Here is a 25439-nt window from a genome sequence, read left to right as displayed (position 1 = left end):
CTCCTGGCCTGCCAGACACTTGAATCAATCTGATTGGCTGCTCTGACAATGAGTGAAACTGCAGCATCTGTGCCATCCATGGTGGCTCTTAGCCGACACGGCTGAGACCCTGAAGCGCACACAAACCCCAGGACCAAGATGGAGCCAGTGGCTTATTGGTTCTCCTATTGAGCAGCTGTATTAAATATCATGGGCTTTAGAAAGCGAAATGAAACGCTCATGCTAGCGACAGCTGGCACACGCTGGCTCAGGTTAACGTAAATAAATAAACACCGGCGAGGTGGGGGTGTTTAACATATATTAAAGCCGCTGGCTGTTTATCGTTCTACATGAAACTGCTTGGTTCTCCTTTAGATCACACAAACACAGGTGATACTCAGCTAGGAGGAAATACAGAGCTAAGGGTTGGTTTCCTGATGTTCTCCAGAGGATGTTGACAACAGCATCAGGTTTCCTATTAAACAATAGAGCACAGTGGGACAAAATTCCTCACAGGGCACGCTGACATAATGTGACATATGACCGCAACATGAGATCATCAGAAATTATTCAAATTTACTTTAATCAAATTTGAGGTAAATACAGCACACTCAGTACACAATTAACAAATAATGGGAAGAAACAAAAAAAGTTGGAAAATGTACAAAACTGAGCACAAGATTTCACAGGGCAGGTAACTCCAACATCATCTTTATGCATACACGTATTCTGTTCGACGCGTGAGCATAAACACAACCAAGTCCAGTTTGTTGAGCTGGCCTAACAAGAGCAGAAGTCCATTGTCAGGAGTTTCTTCCTCCCTTCATGCACTCCTTCAGTCCTGATGATGCACTTTCTTCCCGGTCTGTCTACGTCTCTGACGCTTGCTGGTCCTGCCGCCTTTGTTTCTACCCTCTGTGACACCAGGTCTCTTCTCTGTCAGACGCCCCCGTCCGCCTCGGCCTTCCTGCTTCCCTTTCCTCTTCCGCTTGCTGGTGTAAGTGCTGAGCTGCGTTGTAAGGGAGCGGATCCTGGAGTGATGAAAGAACGAGAGAGAAAAATAAATAAACCAATCAGCTGGAGTTAGAGGGGCCAGGTAAGGTAGCTGTGTGTACTCTGGAGGTAGAGAAATGCAATTAGGGATGGGTATCGAAAACCGGTTCTTGTTGAGAACCGGTTCCCACTGTTTCAATTCCTTGGAATTGTTTGCCATTTTTGCAAACGATTCCCTTATCGATTCCAGTCGCCCCGAATGACGTCACCACGTTGCGGAGCGTCATTTACCTGGCAGGAAACACGGCGCCTTAGCGGCTCAAACGCTCAAAAGTTTGATTATACTTTACGAGAACAGATGACAACAGGGCAACTTGCAATACTTGCAAAGTAGATATTTCATTTAAGGGAGGAAACACTACGAATATGCAAAAGCATTTGCTCACAAAACACGCGATGACCTTAAATGAATGTCGTGTTTTTAATTCCGCTCCGGACTCGTGAATCTCAACCCAGCAGCAGCGGTGACGTTTGCACGTCCTCTCCCGTTAACTCGGCAGGTAAATAATCAACTAACAGTGCATATTATGTTAGCGCGATCTGCCTTATTACAAAACCTGCCATTACTGTGCATTTAGGTGACCATGATGAGAGAGACAGAGTCTGGCTGGCTCAGATGCTGGCAGTTCTCGCTGCAGTCTACTGGTAGCGTCTCCTTTCAGGCCAGAATAGACGAATGTCACTGAGCAGTGACTGAGTTTGTGGTCAAAGGCTTGAACCCATTTGCCACAGCAGATGCCCCCGATTTTCAGTAAGTGAATGTGTTTAATTGTAGGCAGGGACATTACTGGATATTCTTGTGTAATTGCTACTGAATAATTTATGTTATACTTTGTTATTGCTACAGATGAATATTTATTTTATTATTTTACATTTACAATTTTTTTTCCTGGGGACCCTGTGACACCCCATTGAAGAGCCGTAGGCTGGATCTCTTAAGATCTCACTGTTGGGTTTGTAAGGCCATGTTACTCCTAAATTTCTATCTTGTTCAAAGAGAAGATATAAAACAAAGTTCTAAGCAAATCGACCTCAGTGTTCTCCTTTTTTTTAAAAAAAGAATCGAATCGTTAAACAGAATCGAAAATGGAATCGGACTCGTGAAAATCTTATCAATACCCATCCCTAAATGCAATGCAGCATAGTATTAAGATATTTCACGTGTAGATATTGTATTGATACAGGGACACCAAATATCAATGTTTTATTAAATACATTATACTCTGAGAATACTACAAACAGAACAACTCATCTCATCCACCAGCATCATCCTGACATGACATTAGCTGAGCAAATGAAATCAGCTCAAACGAAAAACCGTCCAACACTGGACACAAAGTCCAACGTTTTAATCTTAAAAGCAGGACACAACTGATCACAAGCTGCTCTCAATTAGAGATGTGATTAACAAACTGCTTACTTTTTGTTAAGTATTGGATTCCCAGCTTTTTTTGGCATTCCAACCATTTTCTCTTCCTCTTTCTCCCCCTCCACCTCATCGTCACGCTCCTCATTAGCCTTCAAAACAAGCATACTCAGTGTTAATGCAGTATTATTACCTTCAGTGTTATCTTCAAACTTAGAAGAACACACACATATAGCCTATTCAGATGATTACAGACCTTAATATTTACCTGGTTTGCTGCAGCTTTGAGAAGGCGAGCTCCTGTGAGGTCAAGATCACTGATGGTTGTCACGGTTACTGTGTGGTTGGGATGATCGTACTGCATAGACTCTGTTGTGCTGGTTATTGCATCTTCCAGATCATCTTCGCCTTCCTCTGCAATACAGGATCACATAAAGGGCAATGAAGCTACATGCACAGATTATGAGACATCAGTAAAATAACCAGAGCGCAAGTTTTCCTGTAAACTCACCGAGAGCTTCTGTCCTCTCCTTCAGCATCTTTATGTATTCCTTGTGTCTCTGTAAGGAGACAAACACATTTAATACATTGCCTATTTTCTCAACATGCTCAGGCGTTTAGCAAAAACAGGCTTTAAATCGGGGCTCTTTTCCATGAGGACTCACGTCTTCTCTGACTCTTATCTGCTCTTCCTTGATTTTCTTTCGAATTTCTTCTACTGCCGCTTTCCTCCTCTCCACCTTACGCTTGTGAAAGCCGGTAAGATATTCCCTGAGAGAGAAGCAGATTAAAGTCCAAAACCAAGATTTATTAAGCCAGACTTAGAAAGGTGTACTTTATTAAGAAGAACCTTTATAACTCAAACTGGAAGACTGGCTACAGTTAATTTATGAGGTTTACATTACCTAACAAAAAACTTTAGTCAAATAATAACATTTCTAGAAATTAACAATATTTATAAATGCAGGTATATGATAGTTTGAACACCATACACCATCAGCATTTTTAAATATGACGAGGAGAGTGGGAAGATGGGAAAGCCTCCACTTATTTGGTTAAAATCTTACACAAATTACACACATTTATTTCCAACAAGCTTCCCAAATAAAAACATTTACTAAAAGCTGGTACTAGTCCATGCTAATCAGCGCTAGTGCTATGATGCTAGCTAACATGTTGAAACAGTGTTTTCAGCGACGCGCTTTCAAACTCACTGTCTGTTTTTCTCGTCAAACGTTACGATGCATTTGTTCTCCCTCTTCTTCGATCCTGGCTTGAACTTAGCCTTTTTGGAGACTTTGTTTTTAAAGTTTTTCATGTTGTGCACGTGAGTTCGCTAAGTTACTATACCGCACGTCTGTTATTTTTGTCCGGGGGGGAACACATACCACATGACCTCTACAGTTCCAACAGTTTGATAGCGGCGTTTTAGTTTTAGTTTTTTTTTTTTTGTTTGTTTTTTTTTAATTACATACACACTTGAAATAAAATAAAATAAAATTAGCGTGGTGGCTAGAACTGTTGCTTCACAGCAAAAAGGTCCTGAATTTGCGTGTTCTCCCCGTGTCTTTCTGTGTTGTTTCCGGGTACTCTGCCACAGTTTGAAGACATGCAGTTAGTGGGGTTAGGTTAGGAGGCGATTCTAAATTGGTTGTGGGTATAAATGTGAGTTTCATATTTAAAAATGAACTGAACTGTTTCGATCTGTCCAAGTTGTACCCCACCTTTCGCCCTATAACGATAGATGGGATAACCTCCAGCCCCCCACGACCCTGAATTAGATACACGGAAGAAAATTAATGGATGGAATCAATCCATCAATCAATAAACATGTCAACAAACATTGCTTACCGGTTATATCAGTACAGTGGGAAATAATCTTTGACGTATTAACTATAAACACATCACAGAAGATGTACAGATGTAATTCTGGCCCCAGAAGTGTTTTTTGGTCTTGATCTGAAATATTCTTGTCATATCCGTGGATTAAAATCATCACCAGTGTGTATTTTGTTTAATAAGAGAAAGACGAGATTTTCTTTCTTTTGATCGATTTTATTTTCAGGGAAAATCCTCGTTATGAGAAGAGATGGGTGGACTCCAAAGCAAACCCGAAACTGCACCAACACGGAACAACATTTAGAGAACTTAAAATTAAGAAGATAAAAATACTTTCCCCTAAAATAAATATTTATTTCATACATAAATTTATAGCTCATGTTAATCCCTCTAATTGTATGATTTTCTCGTGTCTACTTATTTTAAATATACAATCCATGTACTGCAGTCAAGTCACTCCATTAAAATTAAAGGAGCGTCCTACATGTGAGCCCCTATGAATGCATCAGCTGTCATTATGCACAATCACTTTTACTGAAAAAAAGAAAAAGAAATCAAGGAAACCTTTTACCTTCATATTGTGAATATTATCAAAGCACATAACACTGTGTCCAAATCTGGTGCATTTTAAGTTTACTTATTTTTTTTCCTCCAGCATTTTGAGCACTCATAACTTCGAATCATAATTGCATGGCTCCTTTCCCTCTCCTCCTACTGTAGGGGCTTACTGTGCAACCAGAAACGTCTCATCTCTGTAAAAAGTGCACAAGTGTTTCATTTGAAGGAGAAAACTCAACTTCAGCACAGTTATCAGATTTCACTGGCCTTCACACCCAGCCAACGCCCACCTTCCCCTCTTTAATTTGCTCCTTTACATATTACTCATCGACAACCACTGAGTAACATACAGCATTTAGTAGAGACCAGTCACTCTCACACTTTCATGTGTCATTTTATTAGAAAACATTCAAATGAACAGATAAATTCAGACCATAAAAACACCTCAAGGGAAAAAAGACAAAAGAAACAAAATAAAAACAAACAAACACTCCAGCTCGCAGATGTTGTTGAACATAAATTTCTTCTTTGTGTAGTTTACCAGTCAGGGAAGCCTAATCTAAACTGATAGCAACACTTTCAGTACTCCTTAGATTACAGCTTGAGTTGACCTGGAAGACAGGGTACTGGAAACCTCTAATTGTATTCTAGTGTGTTTGCCCGTATTCTAAAATCAAGACATTACAATGTGCGCCAAAGAAAAACAAACAAAAAACATAGAAAGTGATCAAATTTACCATACCAAGCTAAAAAGTTTAAATGAAAGGATTCTTTAATAAAACAGATTTCCTCGGCTCCCGACCTTACGCTGCTCATACAAAACAATAACATAACTGCAAAACTGCTCCCATCTCCAGAAGCATTTATATTAATATTACAGAACCATTAAATAAGAAAAAGGAAAAATGATATTATAAATCCCGCATCATGTATAAGACCATCATTACAAATAAAAAGCAAATTGGACTACAATTTCACAAAGCACAAAGCTCCTCCATCAATCCAACGTGATGAAATATAATTTTTTTGTTTTTTTTACATAACATCGAGGCCTTTTTGCTTGCAATCTGTACAACATCAGTTCTGTCAGTCTGCAGAGCATGACAACACCAAACACCCCCCCATTAAAACCTGTAGCTTTTAAAGGTGGTTTATATAGCGACGCAGCAGAGAAATTGGTTATTCTGCACAAACTTGTTTGCAATTCGATGCTTTTCTTTGCTGCAGTGAAAACATGTCACTACTCCACTTACAGCTTGTGAATTCAAACTGACCATACCTGTTCTACACGAGGGATATTTTCTTGTTTTTTTTTTATTTAAAACAAACAAAACAATCTAAAAGGCTCCAGCAGTTTTTCATAGGTGACTGTTCTCAGAGCTCTCTGCATCAGAGGATCCTCTCCAGACATTTACAGCTTGTACTCACTCCCACATACTAATCAGCCTCACAATGAAATGCAGTTTAGCGTAGTAGCTCAACAGGAATTCCCCAAGTCTAAAAAAGACTGGGGTGGGGGGGTTCATGTCCCAAACTCTTATCCTCTGGTCTTCTTTTTCAGACCAAGCTACACCACCTGCCTCCCTGCTCTTCATGATGGAAATCACAGCTCAAAGATGTCGCTGTGCTGCGTGTCAAAAAAAGTGACACAGATTTGGGGGGTGGGGTACACCTTGAGTTCCAGTATGAAGATGATTGGTCAGTGAAGTCACACAGCTTCCTTTTTTTGCTCTCTTTCTTTGTAACTAAGAACTTGCTATCAAACCTACTTCTTCTATGTACAACTTGTATACAATCACATTATAAGTTTGAATGCAATTCATTTCTCATGTAAATGCACCAGCGTGCTTGTGTGTGTGTGTATTTAGGCATTTTCAAACTTGTAGCCTCATTGCTGCCTCCCTCTGTCATTTAAATGTTCCCCTGTTCTCTGCTTCATGTGTGACGGGGTGGAGCATGCCTGCAGCAGCAAACCAAACCCTGAAGTGTTGTTTCTGCTGCATCCTGCTGTTCAAGGAAAGCAGATCAGCTGTGTGTTACTGGAATGATGCTGCACTGGACTGAAGCACAAATCACTTAATGGTCACAGAATTCTGTTTTTTTTGCTCCACAGTACAATGCTGGCACTGTACAGTTGTGAGGTAGATAAGGAGAGACACTACTCAGCACTGTACGGTTTAAAGCAAGCAAGGCTATCCTAAAAGCACAGCCGTGCTCAGACCTCAGCTGTCTACTCTTAAATTCTGTGAAGCCCTTAAATGAAGCTTGCAAATGAAACGACACATTACTCTTACTGCAGCACTCACATTGCTGGGTGTCAGTAATGATTGTACGGTGTGGTGTCCTAGAGCAAATCAATGCACTGCTGCATTCATTCATTTAAATAGCTATTAGATAATGGTCCCTTTTCCCTCTAGGACCTTTTAAACCTGATTTTCTTTTGTTTGAAAAGAGGCAGCCAGCCAGCGTAGTACCAGTAATGACCAGAAGGTGGGGCGACTGTGCTGCAATTAAACTTAAGCACCAAAGGCGCAAACGTTTCAGCCAGGCGTGTGGATACAGTGCTGATGGATACAGCCCTGTATCCATCAGCACTGTATCCATCAGCGCTGTATCCATCAGCAAAAAAACAAAAACAGCTGTGTGTGTTACGGTGTCCACGTGGCAGAAAGTCTAGATTTCTGAATAGCTGACAATTATAAAATTACATGTTGGCGGAGGAGAAGCCTGGTTAATGTCCCTGTGTGTGTGTGTGTGTGTGTGTGTGTGTGAGTGAGACAGCAGAACCACAGAGAAGCCTTGTTTGTTGTGTGTGTTCAAGAAGCGGCGATGGTGGTACCCCCGCTGAGGCGCAGCAGAATCTGCTGACAGTCCTGCAGCGACCGGCGGTCTCCCACCCGCTCCAGGGTTCGCTTGGCCTCAGCCAGTAGACGAGCTCTGTGCCCGGGCGGGGTTAGCAGGGGCATGGGGAGGTGGCGGCAGGCCAGCAGAATGGCGTGAGCTCTCTCCCTCTCGCCTAAAACACACTCGCCATCTGAAAGCAGGCAGGGAGGAGGAGGGGAAAAGAAGAAGAAACTGGATAAATGTCTTTTCTCTTGGTGTGTCTCGTGTCGTACACTAGGACGGTGTTGCCTACCAGCTGTGTAGGAGCTGTGCGTCCTGCGTCGGAGGTTGTGCTCCAGCAGCTGGTGTGTCCTTGTGGGACTGGCTCCAGCCATCAGCCTCACTGTGGTCTCATGAAGGAACACCTAAATAACACAAACAGCTGTCATTATCAGGTATTTATTATCATTTCAACTTGGCTGAACACACATCTGAGCAGCCCTCAAATTCTCTCAGCAGGCACCAATGTCCGTGCACGTGTTACCAACCAGTTCCTCTGCTTTACTACAACTATTCCCCAACACTCTGTATTCATGTTTGTTTTTGGCCATGAACTCTTTGAAACAGCTCTGTATGCATAACATTTACAATTCAACTAAATTAAATATTAATTAAACTAAAAAGTGGAGGTTTAGATTTTCAAGATTGACAGCAGGCCTTTAAAAACTTCACGATTTGTCTTTCTTCAGCCTCTTCAGTACCACACCAACGCAAACTCATTTTACATCAAACACACTTTAATCTGAACGCCAATTTCTGTCATTGTAAGAAATTTAACTGCACATTAAATCAACGAGACATCTTAATAAAAGACAAAGTATTGCAATTTCAAAAGTGTGTCTCAGTTTTTCTACATGATAAAGAAATAAAGAGTCAGCATGACTTTTGGACCTAAATTGTAATAACTGAAAGTGTAAAATTACAGAACTCTATAATTGATTGTCTGTGTTGTATAATGAATGGGGGAGATTGTTATCAGCAGGGAAAGCTTGTAAAACCTGTGAAAAAGACTGTCCAAAATTGATGACCTCCTTCACATTTTCCAAAGCCAAAACGGGCCGGATTGGAGTCCTTGAAGGTTTTATTCTGGCCCTCGGGCCTTATGTTTGACACCCTTCTAACTCTTTGTCTACCTTCTTTCCTCAGATTTCCTCCACTGTGCTATCTAAGAGGCCAAATGTGAAAAACTTAACAGTCTCAAAAAACAACAAATACATTTACTAGAGGAGCCGTTAACGCTCCTCTAGTAAATCTCAGAAGTGTGACTGATGATATGGTGAACTGAAATGAAAGTTCTGGAAATGGTAAAAGTGATGGAGATTCATAATAAAAAATTAAAATATATATATTATGTTCATAATGAACAAGATGAGTATCAGAAATGTACCGAGGTGATTTCTCACTTGAAGGATGGAGCCATTTACAGTTTCACTACTGCGAATACTTGGAAGCTGATCGCTGTTGCAAATTCTATTATATATTTTTGAAATTTAATAAGCTACATTTAAAAAAACAAAAACAACCCCCCCCCCCCCCCCCCCCCCCATAAAATATGCCAAAAACCATTTCCTGCAGTGCCAAACTGCCAGCCTAAGAAATTCAGAATGACGAATCTCTTTCACTTCTTCCTCTCATTGAGGCCTGAACATAGAGAGTTCTGTCTTTATGATCCTTCGCATATTTCAGCTATCAGCACTATTATTAACATATCTGAATTAATCTCCCCAAAGCCCGACCTTGTGTTGTCCCTGTCTGTAGCACTGTGTGAGTTTTCTGAGTGCGCTGAGGTCCCTCTGGAAACCAGCCAACTGAGATCCAGGAGCCGGGCCAGGTTCTCCATTACTGCTGCTTCCCCGCTGCCATAAACTGGTCCTCAAAGTCAACAGGAGGTCACAAACCAGTAGCTCAACCCCCTTGGAGAAGAAAAAAAAAAAAAAAAAATGAAAACACAGCTGGGTTGGGTATAGATGCACATAAAAAACCAAACCCCACAATTACCGGTAAATCTTAGCCGACGTGTATGCCAGAGAGATCAAATCTGAAAAGATATTCATTGTTGCTCAGTGTTAAGTGGTGGGGTGTAGTGGATGCGTGCAGATCAGGGAGGCCTCTGTACTGCACTGCAGACACATTGCACTCGGCTTCAGGATCATGCAATGCAACTACAATGCACCACAGCCACCTCCTGCCACCCACACTGCGCGCACACACAGCCCCACAACAGCCTGACCTGACCCTAACTCTGTGTGTGTGTGTGTGTGTGTGTGTGTGAGTGTTTATGCATGATTAAGCTTTAACTACAGTTAGTGCTGCACTGTGAGACAGTAACTTGTAATATATGGAAGACTCTTTGATGTCTGCATGCACTGCATGTATGAATGTAGGGGCCATGTTTGGTACATCTTTCAGGAACTGTTGATACCCTACCTTGTTCAGCCAGTTCCCAGACTGGGCGAGCGCCACTGAGATGCTGGAGCACAGGTAGCTGCTGCCTCTGTCACAGTAAGAAAGGCAGGCTATTGCCCCTTCTCCCTTCAGAGGGGACAGGCTCATCTGTACAGCCTTGCAGAGAAGCAGCACAGCCTTGGGCAGAGGATGGCTGGAATAGAGAGGGACATTTATCAGGTTATTGTGCTTTGTTTTTTCCCCCCTCCCACTTTGGATACAATTATTTTAGAAAAATCGGCACCTATAAGCAGTTTGTAGAACCACCAACTGTGAATCAGATTTTTAATCATCAAATCTGCACAAGATTAAAGCGGATGGGGCCGATCCAGGGCTTAAAATGCAATAACAGGAGAAGAAATTAACTCGAACATGTTTACTGGAGGTGCGAAGGTGCACAAAGAATAAATAGCAAAGTGCAAAAAACTGATTTCTCTGTTGGCTTATGACTGTTCAGTCATAACATCTTAATTGAGTCAGCTTTATTGCCATTTTTGAAGACTGCAAACACAGTGCTGAATATAGAATGTATGTGCTGCATGTTTCTGATTTAATTAAAACACAGCCAAGCAGATAAACAGATACCGCCAAATGTCTGCAGGACAGTTTTAATTTGCCTTGATATTGGCTAAATGCTGTGTAACATGTCAGTCGGTCAATTTTCATACTCTGACCATTCCGTGACCTCTGTTGCTGGACATCCTGGAATAGACCACTCCCATTAAGGTACAATATATTTCAGTGCACTTACTCAAGAATGTGCAGAGCTCTCGGCATTCGCTCAGCTTCTGCCAAAAGTGACTTCACTGCGACATCATCGCCCTGCAGCCAGTACACTGCAGCCTTCAGGACTACAGCCCACCAGCGACTCACTGGGTCCCCCACTGGAAGAGGGGAGAAAAAAAAAAAAAAAAAAAAAGTACATAAAAGAAGAAAAATTATGCATAAAGAAAATGTAGCTCAAACAGGTTGGTCAACCTTTTGGCGTTGTAGCTTTCCTGCTGTTATCAAAAGCTGCATGCATGACTGTAAAACACTTTTTTTGTAGGGCAGCAACCAGATTGTCACTGTGTTCTTATCCACTGCATTCATTTGTAGATGACTGTAAGCTGTGATAATACCACAAAACATTCATGTGGAAAGCGACTAGTGACTGACTATCAGTGTGCTGCTAGAGGAAAGTAAATCCATTCAGGCTGACAGTAATAATTCAGATTGCTATCTGCTTAGTTATCACAGAAGAAAACGTTCCCCCCCCCCGCAAAGATCTGTTCACGATTCTTATTAAACTGTCACGGTTCTTCTTCATATCAATCATACCTGGAATAGTGCTGTGACTGGGAGGAGTCGAGAAAGGGGGAGGTGGGGAAGGAGAGTCCTCTGTGCAGCTGTTCAACAGCTGCAGGAACTCCAGGGCGCTGGAAAACTCTCTGAAAGGGTAGAAGAAAAGATAAGCTAAAAGCAAATCTAAATCTAAAATTTACACCAAGCTGTGGAAAAAACCAAAACAAAACATAATCTATAAACATTAAAGTGTCTGAGTTTCTCGGTAGTGCGTTGCTGCTGCTATTCAGGCCTTACCCAGACTCGTTCTTGCGTTTTTCTGCTTCAGAGTCGCTCTGCGGCTGGATGAGGGTGTGAACGGCTCTCTCCAAAAGCTTCCTGCAGAAAGAGCGGTGCAGCTGGGCAATGGGGTCAGCTGGGAGGAAAGATCAACAGGAAAGCAGAGAGAACAGGAATATCACTCACGATTAACTTTTGAAAGAAGTTAACTGGATTATTTTATTTTGAATTCGAAGAAGTAAATTAGAGGAAACTTAAGGAGCAGCCCCAACATTTACAACATACCTGGGTCTCTCTGAGAAGTGTACACCCCATCGCCGTTTTCTGACTTCACTGACCAATCACAGCTCAGGAAGAACTGCCTCCCAAGTGGAGTGAAGAGCCAGCGCAGGCAGTCGGGGATCGTCTTGGTTTCTGATTGGTTGGCCACACTCTCAGCACAGCCCAGCAGGTAACCCTGAGAGACAGACGAGGTTCAAAACATGATAAAGTGCGAGCGAAGCCAAACATCAACAGTGATGATTTCAAAGGTGACACACTTACAGGGAGACAGGAGAGATGGTGGCCCAGCGCAGTGCGCAAGGCTATTGCGGCAGTGACATAAATCTGGGCGAGCTGTGTGGAGGCCATCTTGCCTTGGGCGCTCACGCTGAGGTTCACAGCGCTTAGAGAGAGCGACAGAGCCCACAGGCTGCTACGCTGAGGCAGCTTTCCTGTAGAGACAAAGAGGAAGCAGATAATGTATCTTCTCATCATGTCAACACGTGTGAAAAGTACAAAACCATCTGCTGGATTCCTGTCTGTGCATCCTAAACGCTTACCCGTGAGTTGCAACTGGCTGAGCTGGTGGTACACAAGTGCCGCGTCCCTCGCGCTGGTCCTCGCCTCCTCCCCTTCGTGCTTCCCTCCGACCTGGTGGACAAGCCAGCCCAGAGGAGTTGGGCGATGCAAGCAGTAGCGAATCACGTTCCAGGAGAGTGAGCAGACGAGGTCCAGCTTGGTTGAGGGAAGAGCTCTCGTCAAAACAGAGAGGCAAGTCTCTAAACTGGCCACTGCTGCTGTGTAATCTCCCTGTAGGAGAGAGAATCACATGAGAAATGGTAAAGTAGTCAGCGTAGACTGACGGAAGAGAAAAACCGAGAAGGTTGTGGCTTAGCTCTGAAAGATGCTAAAAGTAAAACCATGTGCAGAGGAACCTGGCTCAACTGAGACATCAAAAACAGTGAGAATTAAAGCACAAATCTGCAAAGTGCTCTGTAATAGAAAGAAAAACAAATCTTAGGGTACATCCAACTCTAAGAAGTTCTATTAATCCAACAGCATCAGAATAATGGTTTGTTTAAAACATCTCAAGTCCATCTGATCTGATCTGCACTCACTCTGTTGAGATGCAGGTCTGCTTGTTTGCGGTGCCTCCAGAAGGACACAGATTTTGGTGAGTGAAGCGGTGTGACTGGCTCCCACAGGTACAGCACCCTGACACAGCCCCACACTGCTCCCACTCCACTCAGCACCCACACCATCACCCATGGCAACAGGCAACGGAGCCAAGATGCTGGAGGACGTGAAGAAATGAAACATGTCAAAAACAATGTCAAATCTACGAGAGGATGGACAAACCTGTATTTTTAAGATTCTAACAAAGGATTTTCTAGGTGGTATGAACAGGAATCAGCAATTCATCAACTTCTGGGATAAATTAAGTTAAAGATCATCAATTCTCACCAAATTCCTGCGTGTGACTTGGAAACCAGACAAGCGTTCTAGATGGGCCGTGGCCTCCGGAAAGGGCGGGGCTGCTCGATGTCTCCGATCCCAGTAAAGATGGGAGAGGGTTCAAGGAAAGGCAGAAGAAAGTCAAGGCGCAGAGGAGCAGCCGAGAGCGATCCATCACACCAACCGAGGGAGAGTCCGGCTCGCTTTTTATCTAAGACACAGTAAGAGAGACGAAGAACAGGTTCACAGGGACGATAAATAATACTTTAAAGTCGATTTATAATCACAAACCCTTGCTTTGCCCAAAAAACATCTAGTGAAGCAAGCGGAAAAAGAAACCTTTTAAAACATCAACGTAAATCAAATTTTATCAAACAAGAAATCAGCTGTCTCGGAAAAATTAGCTTATGGGAGTTCACCGGCTAAAAGCTTTTACTGTGAAGCAAAGCGAGTGGGAGTAATGTGCAATAAAGCTTTTGTCGACAGAAAGAACTACAACCGCCTCAGGTATGAAGAACCAAAAAAAAAAAAAAAATCTCATTCTAATCTTCAAAGAGGCACTTTGAAGCTAAGAATAGGAAGTCTTTTAAAACTGCCACTGTCCTTCCTTTGACCTACATAAACACACTGAGCTAATCAGTTTGCTGACACTAAAACACTGCAGTCTGCTAAGCCACTGAGCCACAACCATACTGTGTGTGTGTGTGTGTCCTGTCCTCACCTGTTCATGATCCAATAAAGGGCTCCCTGGTTCTGAATCAACACAGTAAGGAGAGAACTGGTGAGGGGAACCAGAACCAGAATCTGAGGCCGGTGGTGACATCAGCACTACTTCCTCTTTGAGCTCCACATCTTCAGACAGCGTCACGGGCTCTGGGATTGAGAGAAAGTGTCAATGCATTGGACCTGCTGTGACTTCTGATCCGCTCGCAGCTTTAAGTAAAGTGAAGACTTACTGTTCTTCTGGTTGCCCATCTTAAGGGCCAGGTTCTCCTGGCGTAGTTTGTGATTAACCTGTTGCAAGTGCTTTATGTAGTCAATGGCCTTCCTAAGCACTCCTGACTTATGCATCTAGGAAGAAATACATGGAATTTAAAATGCTGAAAGCATATGATATTACCCAGACTTAGTAATTTATCTATTTATTTTAAAGGAGACAATAAAAATATTAACCTTCGCATCACTGCCCATGACCAGATCTCTGAGCTCGATGATCTTGTCGTTGATCGATGATCTATACCTCTTCTCAATGATGTTGTGAGTTGTCCTCCTCTCGCCCTCCTTCACTACCCCTCCTGGCCCGACTCCTCCCGCTGTCACCTGGCACTGATCCATGCTTGGCCTAGCTGTGCTTTGACAAGAGCCTGGTTGTATCTGTTTGATTGGCAGCTTATCTCCTCCTCCCATCATAACAGGGACAGTGGTCAGGATGTTGCTGCTCATAAGTGTCTGGCGAACGAAAACATACACAAAAACAGTTTTTAGTCTTAATCATAACCTTTGTTTGCATGTAAATAGCAGTGCATACCGGGACTTGCAGAGCTGTGTTTTGGATGGGTGTGGTCAGGGTGGTGATGCCTGCAGGACTCTGCATGGTAGACAGCACCTGTGTCCCATCTGGTTTGAGAGTTGTGAGAACCAGTGAGTCCGTCTTAAGAATCTGAGGCTGCTGGACCAAAACCTGAGTGAAGACAACCATAAATTGAACGTTTTCATGTTTGCTTGATTATCACTGTGAAACTAAATATTATGTTAGGGGTTATGTTTGCAGTAACTTGGGGTAAAATTATTTAGGTAAGCTTTGGTGAAATATTCTGATAGCAGAAACTTTGTTTACTCATCCAATCCCGCTAACAACTGAGGATTACTTACAGGTACTTGTTGCATTTGCTGTTGCACAGTGTGGACTGCAGTGGGCGCTGTGGAGATGGTCTGGATGGTTTGACCTGTTGAGGTCAGAACACGCTGGTGCTGAATGGCCACTGGCTGAAGCTGAGGTGACGTCATGATGCTTTGCATTTGTGGCTGGAGGACTGGAGTGACGAGAGAGAAAACAAAAAAGATATTTAGGAAAAATGAAAAGCCAAATTAAATTGCATTCCCTGCTCTGTACTCACCTTGGAAGCCAGGAGCAGGGCTCTGCTGGCAAATGACAGGGTTCTGAATGAAGCGGGACTGTCCGCCATTGGAGGCAATCATCACCGTCTGGGCTGCTTGTGTCTGTATGGGCATGGGTGTTTGGCTGTGGGTCTGAACCAGGGTGTGAACTGGAAAGCTTTGAGTCTGCATGGGGATGCCCTGGGTGTGCATCTACATTCAAAAACAGAAAAACAGATTTTTGTTGTCTTTGTTTATCTGTTACAGTTTTTAAGCAGTCTGAAAATGTTTTACGTCAGCAGAAGCACCACTACAGCACTAGCCCATCACTGTAACAGTCAGACTACAGCTTTCTCCACTCCTAATAGGACTGTATGAGTAGCGTGTGAGAAAGCGTCAGGTAAATCTGTACCTGGATGGTTGTCTGGGCTGCCTGTTGGGGTTGAGGCTGGATGGGTTGGACCATCTGAGGCCTTGGCTGAAGGAGTGGAGGGCTGCGGGTCACCTGTTGCTGCACTGAAGCGTTGGTTGGGGGGGGGGGGGTTTGTGCGGGAGTGAGGGGAGGGGTGAGGAGTACTGAATGTGGGGACAGTGTCTGGGAGGAGGTGAAGCAAGCGTTGGAGCTCTGGTAGGCAGCATTGGTTGAGGGCTGCGGTGTCTGGGGAGTCTGAGCAATTTGAGGTTGAGGCCGAGGGGTGGAGGTGACTCCACCACCCTGTAGAGAGCCTGCTGAGTTCATCTGATCCTCGAACAAGTCTGGGAAGTCTCCCACCTGATTGCTGACAAACTGCAGCATCTCTGAAAATAGGGAGAAAGTAAACAGACAAGAAGTCAAAAACATCATCTGAGGTGTATCTGAACATCTCCGCAAGTCTCCTCTGTAAGTGAGGCCTCGTGCAGAATATTGAGGTTGCTCCAGTGTAGATCAGCCAAAGATATGAACACTATTTATTGCAAAGATATGAATAGAATCTTCAAGACCTGACCTTGAATTGACAGATATCTACACAAGCACAGCTACTGTTCTGGTCATAAATCAGTATAAAGAAACCTTCAAACAGAAGGCCTTGAAGAGGTTTGATGTAATCTCAATTGATGCCACAAAAGAGATAGGCATATAGAGTAAAGAACATTTAGATGAAGAATCGAGCAGCTCTGAAAGGTGTGATAGACAGATACATGCCCCCCACTCACTCACTCACCCACCCACCGACATTGTGTATGCTGGTGCTCGTGGTTTGGCAACATGACAATATGCACTCAGTTGCCAGTTCATTAGACCCATCGTACTGAATCTAAAACAAACTGCCTCTTCGTGAGGAGAGGTTTTATTAGGAAACAATGATCAACTTAATGTCTTGATTATTTTTGGGAATTATTTTTGTATATGAGGTTTAAGTATAGGGTAAAATATTAAGCATTTTTGGAAATTTAGTTTGAAAAACATCTCTGATAGAAATAGTGTTGAGACAAAATATCAATACACTTACATAATCATATCACAGCCTCTTTCAATATGTTCCCAGCACATTCTTGCCAAATGCAGTATTGTGCCAAAGTCTTGAACCACCACTCATTTCTTTATATTTTGCTATAAAAATGGGTAATATGTGCAGCTATTTATCAAAACTAAACAGTATTTAGGGCAAAGTGAGCTTTTGTACACTTGTAACAAGCCTGAGAGTCAAAATTTGGTATGACTGGCAGCCTGATCTCTCTTAGGCGCCTATCATGTCATTTCTTTAGGTAGTCTTCAGAAATACTTCTCCAGACTTCTTGAAGGACATTCAAAGCTCTTGTTTGGATGTTGGCTGTCCTCTGTCAGGATGATCCCATGCCGCTTCAATAATGTTGGGTTCTGGGATCTGGGGAAGCCAATCCATCACTGACTGCGCTCCAATGTGTGTTTTTCTATCCAGGCATGCTTTTACTGGGTTGGCAGTGTGTTTGGGACCACTGTCTGGATGCTGGAAAATGAAATAGCTGCCAGTAAGATACTTCCAGATGTTACTGTATGGTGGAACAAATCTGATGGTACTATTGACTCTTTTGGAACAACTGTGTTGGTCCAAATGATTGTTTTGCTAAGTATTATTTACTTTAGTAATTTGAAGGTTAACGTTTCTAAAAGGAATCCCCTTTCAAAAAAGACAACGACAACTGAAAACACTTTTGACATATAGTATCCCATGTGGTTGAAGCTTGTCTGCCTATGTGATTGATTGTGCCTATGCCCTTAGCTCCCAGGGTCAGCGCAGCGTCAATAAGCTGAGCCTGTAACCTTGAACTTTGTCTTAATGTGAGGCGGAGAAATCAGACAATACAAAAGACAAAGAACTTTTTGTCAAGTGTAAGTGTTAAATTACTAAGCGCACAACCCTTAGACACCACATATCAATACACCCGAGAAGCCCTGCAAGCCACATGTTAAATTTAACTACAGTCACTACTTTGCAGCCTCAAAATGAGTGATTGTTTCCTGCATTGAGTGATTTTTTTAGGCATCAGGAAGATACAAGGCCACTGTATAATACAGTACTATAACACCTTTTTAAAGACATACATAGTTATCAATCACGCTGCAGTGAAACATGTTCTGCATCTATTACGCCTGCAATAAAATTAATACTTCCTTTTTTGGTGATTTGATTTCTACTTTTTTTTTTTAGCACAATATCGCTGCAGGACATTTTGTGTTTCTACTTTAATGGTGTAATGTTTGAAACAAACGCAACACAAAAAGCACTGGGGTACAAGAATAGATGCTTGAAGCTGGAAAGCGAAGAAGGAAAACTCACAAACTTTTTAAAACACCAAAAGGTTCTCAGATATGTTTGGAAAAGAAGCCAACATCCTGTCAGCTTTGTCTTTGATCACTCGCTGCATTTTAGCACAGCGTACAAAAACAATAAAAGGTGTTCGTTCCCATCAGTGTGAAGGGTTGCCGACTCCAGACATGAATTGAAATCCAACAAGTCTTTAAAATGAACTCATGTGTGTTTAGATCTCATCTTGGATAATATATCATATCTGCATTTCTACTGCTGCAAAATCTCAAGCTGTAAAAAAGAGATCAACAGTCCAACACTAGCAGCAGAGAGGTCAAGGCCAGTAATTCATGCACTGATAGCCATGACTGAAGTCTGCATGTGACCTGTGTTGACATGACATTGAGAGGTAAAGAAACAGTAATGACCACTTTCGAAACCAATAAAAGGGAAACACTGTGATGCTTTCTTTGAAAAGTGAGCCCAGAGGAGTGCAGGACGGGATTTCAAATAACATCACAGGAACACTAAATGGGCTTCCTCTCAGAACCGTTTCTACCAACCATCCAGTCGAATTTACACTTACAGTAAGGCACTCGCACACTTCAACACCTCGAGGGGAGGGGGTTACAGTGGCTGACAGAACAAAGCACCTCTGAGCCCATGGAGCTCCAGACCGAGACTCCGACACAAAGGGTAAATCCATTAAATGGGGGTGTAGGGCGAGGGTGAGGGTGCAGTGGGGGACAATTTTGTGGGCTGCTGAGAGCAAAGAAAATAAGTTACATAAGCAGAGCAGCAGTTGTTAAGTGAATAATTGGAAAAGCAAGAATGTTCAACATTAATACAGAGTCAAATGCACAAAAGAAAAGCTTGTGACTAATCTGAATTTGCAGCAGTTAAATGCTTTTCCTCATGGGAAACCTGCATTTTCCCCCCCACACAGCTGCAGGCAAAATGCACTGAGTGAAGCAAAAGTCAAGTTAGGATCAGTCAAACCTCAACAGTCATTTGACTTTCACACAATCTGCACATTCTTCTTTTGACACAGTGATTAAGTGAGATTAAATAGCTGTGACTGGGCTGTTCACGAGAGAGAATTAACACCAGATGCCACAGGCAGGTAGGTTTTCAAACCCATGCATAGTAATCTTTATTAGGCTTTGCATGATCTCAGTTAGAGCACTTTGGTTGTATGCTGATGAGTAATTTAAACTTAACACAACCAATTCATCCCATACTGTGCGTCACACACACACACACACACACACACACACACACACACACACACACACACACACACACACACACACACACACACAAATTCACCAGTGTATCAATCCGGTCTGGTGGGTTAGCATTCAGTAAAATTCCACCCTAATAAAAAGCTGGTGACTCTGCGTTGGCCAGCCTCACACCAAAAGCCCCCATCCTTTCACTGTGTGCCAAAGGGTGAAACATGTTTTGATAACAGGGAAGTTGGAACAAGGATGCTGTTTGTTCACAGGGTACAGGCCCACAGAGTGCAAAAGGCTATCTGTTTTATTTATTTATTTATTTACTTATTTTTGACAGAGATGTTGTCCCACAGATGATGCTCAATTAGGTCTGCAGAAGCAAAAAGATGCTCAAGTAGGAGTTAAAGCTTTCTTCAAAAACAAGAAGGTCAGAAAGTAACTGACACTTCTTATGGAGGAGTCAAGACAACACAACAGTATCACTTCTTCATCTTTTAGTTTATGTTCATTGTTTGTTTGTTTTGGGTTTTTTGTTTGTTGTTGTTTTTGGTGGGTGGGGGGTATTAGAGAAACAAATAAAGAAAATAGACAACGATAATGCCAAAATAACAGAGCATTCGAGGACTACTAAATATAAGTGGTCTCTATTTTCCTGAGTGGTATCTTGAATACTTAAACATTGTCGCAAGAATTAAGAGCCAGAGCTGCTCATCTCCTTCCGCTCGGCAGGAAGAACAGCTGTCGAGCTAAACGGAAACAGGTCAACACTCGTGAAACACAGCTTAACCTTCCTATTTTTTTTAACGGTGACACGGACACTCACCGTCAATGTCTCCCAAGGTGAATTCGTCCCCTAATTCCGCTAAAGTCGGGTCCATGTTCTCCATGGTGGAGATATATTCCCCGCTGTCCATCCTATCTGTCAGCAGCTCTCCTCTCCGGTTGTCAACGGAGGGACAAAACAAACAAGGTCCACGAGCTCCTCCGTGGGCGTTCGGCAACGCCTACCACACAGCTAACTGACCGCGGAATATGTCCTCTCAACCCCAAAACAACAGAAGCCCCACGAGAGGAGCACTTCTACACCGATAAACTCATTGGCATCAATTTATGTTTGAGGCGACGCCATCTTGTTTCACGCTCATTACGTCATTCACAAACAGACTCCGTGGCCCATAGCGGGATCTGATTGGCTGAGACCAATTCGTTCTTGTCATGAGACCAGTCATCATCGTCCAATGACAGGCCCGTATTCGCCGTGGTCTGATAGTACGTCAACTATCAGAAGCTTGGGTGTCATTTGAATAAACCGCTCCCCCTACCTTCACGAAAAGCACTCGACCTCGGTGGACAAATGCAGCTCCTTGGAAAAGATGACGGCGATAAACCCACACAGTCATTCTGCAGTCATTCGCCAAACACACAGTTTCACTCGTTTCTTCTATTTTGCCACAGCTAACGTGATAAGCATGTTTTCCAGCGTACAGATTAATACTATCGTATTTATTATTTACATTTTAAAGCTTTAAAGATTACAAGTTGTGTTATAGGAAAAAAAGGGTTAATGGCATATACTCCAAATTTTACTTTTTAAGCATAAAAATTGTATGATATTGTGTTAATAAAAATGAAAGAACTACAGTTGAGCTACTCATCGACTCTATTAGGTAGGTAATCAATCACATTTAGGCATGTAGATAAGGTCGAAATGACCTGCCAAAGTTCAAACTGAGCATCAGAAACACGGAGAAATATGGGAGTTTAAGTTGCTTTAAGTTTATTGGCATAGGTGTTGGTGGCAGATGGGCTGCGCTGTGTGTTTTAGCAACTGCTGATCTACAGGGATTCTGTCCCCTTAGTACCAACTTACCATCACACCACCTGAGTATTGTTGCTGATCATGCCCATCCAGTTATAACTACAGTGTACCTTTCTTCTGATGGTTCACAGGAACCATCAGCAGGATAACACAACCATAAAGCTGACATCATCTCAAACTGGTTTCTTGAACATGAGTTCATTGTACTCAAATGGCCACCACCGTCACAAGACGTCAGTCCAACAGAGCATCTTTGGGACATTGTTGTTGAATCCATGCCAGGAAAAATTAAGTCAGCTCTGAAGGCAAAAGGACGTCCAACCAGGTATTAGTGTACCTAACAAAGTCATCAAATCTACACATTTAAAATGGCACAGATCTTAATTCTAAGCACCATCACATTTTTACCTAATGTGTTTGCAGAATTCTTCAAATGGAGAACCATAGTTGTACTTTTTAACCAATAAATCAACTCCACACATATGGCATTATAAAAAGATAACACAAATATAATACCACAACAAAAGGAAAAAAGAAGGCCAAAAACGTTAGTTCTTGCAACAATATTTGTATTTTTTTTATTTCACAGCAAAAACATGAACACATCAGTGAACTGCTGACTCATTTCCAGCAGATGTGTTGCCTGTATTAACCTGTGTTAATACATAACTGGATAACTCTCCCGGTTTACATATTACGTGACAATAAACCCAGCCAATCGTTGCATATCATTCATTATGGAAACTGATGAGGCGCTTAAGATGACTTTTTTCTGTTTATAATACTCACTGTATTTATTTATTTTTTTAAGTATGATGTGTGCTCAAGGACTAAAGTGTGTTTTAATACCAACCAGCAATGAAATGAACATGTTTAAAAATAAGAAACAACAGAATCAACACCCATCTAATATGTCTTTCAGTCGTCCCACACAAGTGCAAATGTCATGGATTATTCAGCCTCGGCTTGAACCAACATTTAGAATAAGAAATTTCTACCTTTTCTTTCAAAAAGTGGTTTCATATTAATACCGCATACAACTTTATTACACAGATGTTGTTGCTAGCAGTGCATCTTTAATCATTTACATCCATGTAAAAATATCCCTCACTGCAGTAAGCTACTGTGTTGTGTGGTGTTTACTTGTGAAGGTGGAAAAATAAATCTCTTACATCCTGGATTTGGACTCTACGCTCAGCCTGTATTTATTTGTTCCAGTAGAATTCATAAGACTTCTTCTCTGAGTAGGAAGCCTCCGTCGTTCCTGTGCCGCTTCTCACTTTTTCCTTCACCACTTTCACCACCAGACCACCAGCGAGGGCGATGCCGGCTGCAGCTTTGCCGATTTCGGCCACCGCGCTCAGGATGCGCGCTGTTGTCGACATGGTGCCCCACGGGTCTGATGCAACCCTGCTGGCTGCTGTTGCCACACTGGGCCCTGTTACCCCACACACAGCACCAGCGGCCACTTCCTGAGCTAAGGCGGCAGCACACTGAGGAGTCCCAGTGGCTCCTGACACTAAACTACCCTGAGCTACTCCTGCTGCTGCTGCAGTTTCAGCTCCACCGAGGGCAGCTGCTCCCTCCAGAGCTGCTCCTAAAGCAGCCCCACCTGCCATGGTGCATCCCACACCGGCCGCCACCCCGACTGCAGTGGCCCCTATGATACTAACCTGGCTGAGGGTATCTAAAGCACCTTCTGCAGGACTGGAAGCCTCAGCGCTAGCAATGACTCCAACAGAACTACCCAGAACGCCACCTGTTGCTGCGCCTAGAGCCACTGCAGTTTTCCCCGAGGCTGCTGCCACTATGGCGCCCACGGCGTTCCCCACACCTGAGCCTCCCGCCACAGACATCCCAGCTAACTGAGCTGCAGCAAAACCAACCGAGTTCCCAACAAGAGATGCCCCAGCTGCGGCTGCCAAAGGGGCAGCCGCTCCAAAAACTGCCCCAACTGCCATGCCAGTGGCTCCAGCAGCCACCAGGACCTTAACTCTCTCCAGCACCATGGGAGAGAGCGCGGCTTCCCTCCTGAAACGAATTAGTGACGACCGAACAGATGGCCGCCGGCTGACAGCTCTGCCATGGCCCTGATGTCGGCCTCTGATCTGGTCTCTCAGCAGGCTGAAAGGACTGCTTCTGCTCTCCTTTGCCCATTTCTCCACCCTAAGATCATCTTCACTTCCTCTTTCTACCCCTTTCCTCTGGAGCTCTTGTAATCCTCTCTCGCTGCTTCCTGCTATGTCAGACTCTAAAACACATTTCCTTCTTTTTGCAAGTTTAGCTCCCTCATCAGTTCTGCAGTTACTTCCTTCTTGGTCTTCACCATCTGCTTGCCCTCGCTCTCGCAAAATCCTATTCTGCTCCTCCCTGATTGCAGCCTCTGCCTCTAAAAACATAATGTTAGTATAAAACCCTCCGTTACTCTGCCTCACCATACTGTCTACCTTCACCAAGAGCTCTTTAACCTGTGCTGTGTTACTGGGGTCTTTGTTGTTGAGCACATGGTACCTACCCCCACACTTGTCTATCAGAGCCCTCAGCCCAGGAGGTGCAGTCATGTTCAGATATTCTTCTATCCCCATTCCCTCTAGGTCATCCCCCCTTGTAAAAAGAACCACTGTATGGTGAAATACAGCATCCTCCCCAAATATCTTGGCCAGCTCACAAACAGCCTGGTTCTCGTTGTCTGTGTATCGTCCTATTGGCACTACAAGGAGGAAAGCGTGGGGGCCAGGGGCAGAGAGAGACACGCATTTGGCAATCTCTGCATGAATCTGCTCCACACTGAGGTGAGTGTCTCCAAAGCCTGGCATGTCAACAACCATGATTCGCCTCACTCTCCTCTGTGGGACGGCCCGGCCATCTTCTTCAGCGAGCTCAGTGTTTCCCATCTCGCAAATCTGAGTGACAGAGCTGGCGCTGACCTGTGACAGGAACTGCCTGCGGCCCAGGATGGTGTTCCCAGATGCACTCTTGCCAGATCCGGTCTTTCCAACAAGGACCAGTCTGAGGTCTTCGCTACACATGGTCTCAGAGTCGACTCCTTCCTTCTCACCCTCCATGTGTACTGGTTCCTTGTTCCCCTCCTCGTCTTCTAACAGAACATTAGGAGCAGAAAACGTTTGGCGTTAACGCTCAGACTACTGTAAATGTTTTTTTGAAATGTTCACTGCAAATGTAATGACCAATGGAAAAGCAGACAGCAACCAAGGCTTGTATTATCTCCACTTTGTGTCGTTGGGAAAGATAACAGCAATGTAATGAGCTTTGTCAAGTGAGAGCATCAGGAAGCTTCTTGCACATAAACAAAACAGCAATAGGCTAGCTACAGGCAAGAGGGACGCGAAGCTAGCAACATCCACTAGGTGGTTACATTAAATGTCTAACTTTAACACCACCCAGTGACAACATACCCTGAAACTAAAAATCAAATGTCGAATGAAGAGCTCACGCTTTAATCTCGTTAATTAGACTGCCTGCTAATAATTCAGCCTTAGCACGTTAACAGCTTTAGCTTAGCTTTCGTTAGCAAGTCGCTAACTTTGACAGAAACATCAAAGAGTGATCTTACCACAGTACAAATGATGAAACATTTCGCAGAGAGACTAAAAGGCCGTTTCTTCTCTGCATGCCAGCTTCCCCTTCATCCTCTACATGCGGCCACAGACGGGCTGAAGTCAAACTGTTCTGCCCGCATATGAAATGCAAACACTGGACTTTGTGTCTTTGATGGTTTCCTGCCCTCTGTCGGTTCATCTGCTCGACAAAAACAAATGTAGCAGGTCTGTGGAGCACAGAGGGGGTTGCTTTCAGCCGCTCTCATGTTCACGCTTGATTTGGAAGATTACTTTCTTCTTCTTTTTTTTTTTTTACCTCCATCCTGACACAATAGCAAGAGATTTGTGTGTCTTCCCGGGCTCGAACCGGTAACCTTTTGTTTGCTATTATACAAATTGAGTAAACGCCAAAGTGTAGAGTTGTCACATATAAAGCCCTGAATCTTTGTATAGAGTTTGTGTTACAGTTTTTCCTATTGATAAAGCCCAGCCCCGTTGCCAGTCTTACTAAAAGCAATTAATTAACAGATAAAAAATTAAATGACAGGTAAATTA

The 25439-nt window shown here is 43.3% G+C and overlaps 3 protein-coding genes across 4 annotated transcripts; all 3 read right to left on the bottom strand.

Moving 5' to 3' along the window:
• Nucleotides 1-541: 541 nt before the first annotated feature.
• nol12 (nucleolar protein 12) lies at nucleotides 542-3852 on the bottom strand. The gene is made up of 6 exons (XM_026163732.1): nucleotides 3613-3852; nucleotides 3064-3169; nucleotides 2910-2958; nucleotides 2667-2812; nucleotides 2453-2550; nucleotides 542-1010 (listed from the first exon to the last, which is right to left on the bottom strand). Exons 1-6 carry the CDS (start codon nucleotides 3714-3716, stop codon nucleotides 815-817), a joined length of 699 nt encoding a protein of 232 aa, XP_026019517.1. The 5' UTR covers nucleotides 3717-3852; the 3' UTR covers nucleotides 542-814.
• A 1318-nt stretch (nucleotides 3853-5170) lies between these two features.
• Nucleotides 5171-20693, bottom strand: srebf2 (sterol regulatory element binding transcription factor 2). The gene is made up of 20 exons (XM_026165691.1): nucleotides 20329-20693; nucleotides 15912-16297; nucleotides 15520-15712; nucleotides 15275-15435; nucleotides 14931-15083; nucleotides 14576-14851; nucleotides 14359-14473; nucleotides 14124-14275; nucleotides 13412-13613; nucleotides 13066-13241; nucleotides 12508-12757; nucleotides 12230-12399; nucleotides 11972-12143; nucleotides 11705-11822; nucleotides 11444-11553; nucleotides 10875-11007; nucleotides 10106-10277; nucleotides 9415-9591; nucleotides 7932-8043; nucleotides 5171-7829 (listed from the first exon to the last, which is right to left on the bottom strand). Exons 1-20 carry the CDS (start codon nucleotides 20417-20419, stop codon nucleotides 7612-7614), a joined length of 3537 nt encoding a protein of 1178 aa, XP_026021476.1. The 5' UTR covers nucleotides 20420-20693; the 3' UTR covers nucleotides 5171-7611.
• A 1183-nt stretch (nucleotides 20694-21876) lies between these two features.
• LOC113021192 (uncharacterized) lies at nucleotides 21877-25372 on the bottom strand. Of its 2 annotated transcripts, none has more exons than XM_026165690.1 (2): nucleotides 24899-25372; nucleotides 21877-24418 (listed from the first exon to the last, which is right to left on the bottom strand). In XM_026165690.1, the coding sequence occupies exons 1-2, from the start codon at nucleotides 24918-24920 to the stop codon at nucleotides 22530-22532; spliced, it is 1911 nt and encodes a 636-aa protein (XP_026021475.1). In that variant the 5' UTR covers nucleotides 24921-25372; the 3' UTR covers nucleotides 21877-22529. The 2 variants fall into 2 exon arrangements, with proteins under 2 accessions (XP_026021475.1, XP_026021474.1); XM_026165689.1 differs by having other exon boundaries at nucleotides 21877-24421; nucleotides 24899-25371.
• Between the last annotated feature and the right edge of the window lie 67 nt (nucleotides 25373-25439).

The sequence above is a fragment of the Astatotilapia calliptera genome, chromosome 4 (assembly GCF_900246225.1).
Source record: "Astatotilapia calliptera chromosome 4, fAstCal1.2, whole genome shotgun sequence".
NCBI lineage: Eukaryota > Metazoa > Chordata > Actinopteri > Cichliformes > Cichlidae > Astatotilapia > Astatotilapia calliptera.
This window is presented reverse-complemented; position numbering and strand designations above follow the sequence as displayed.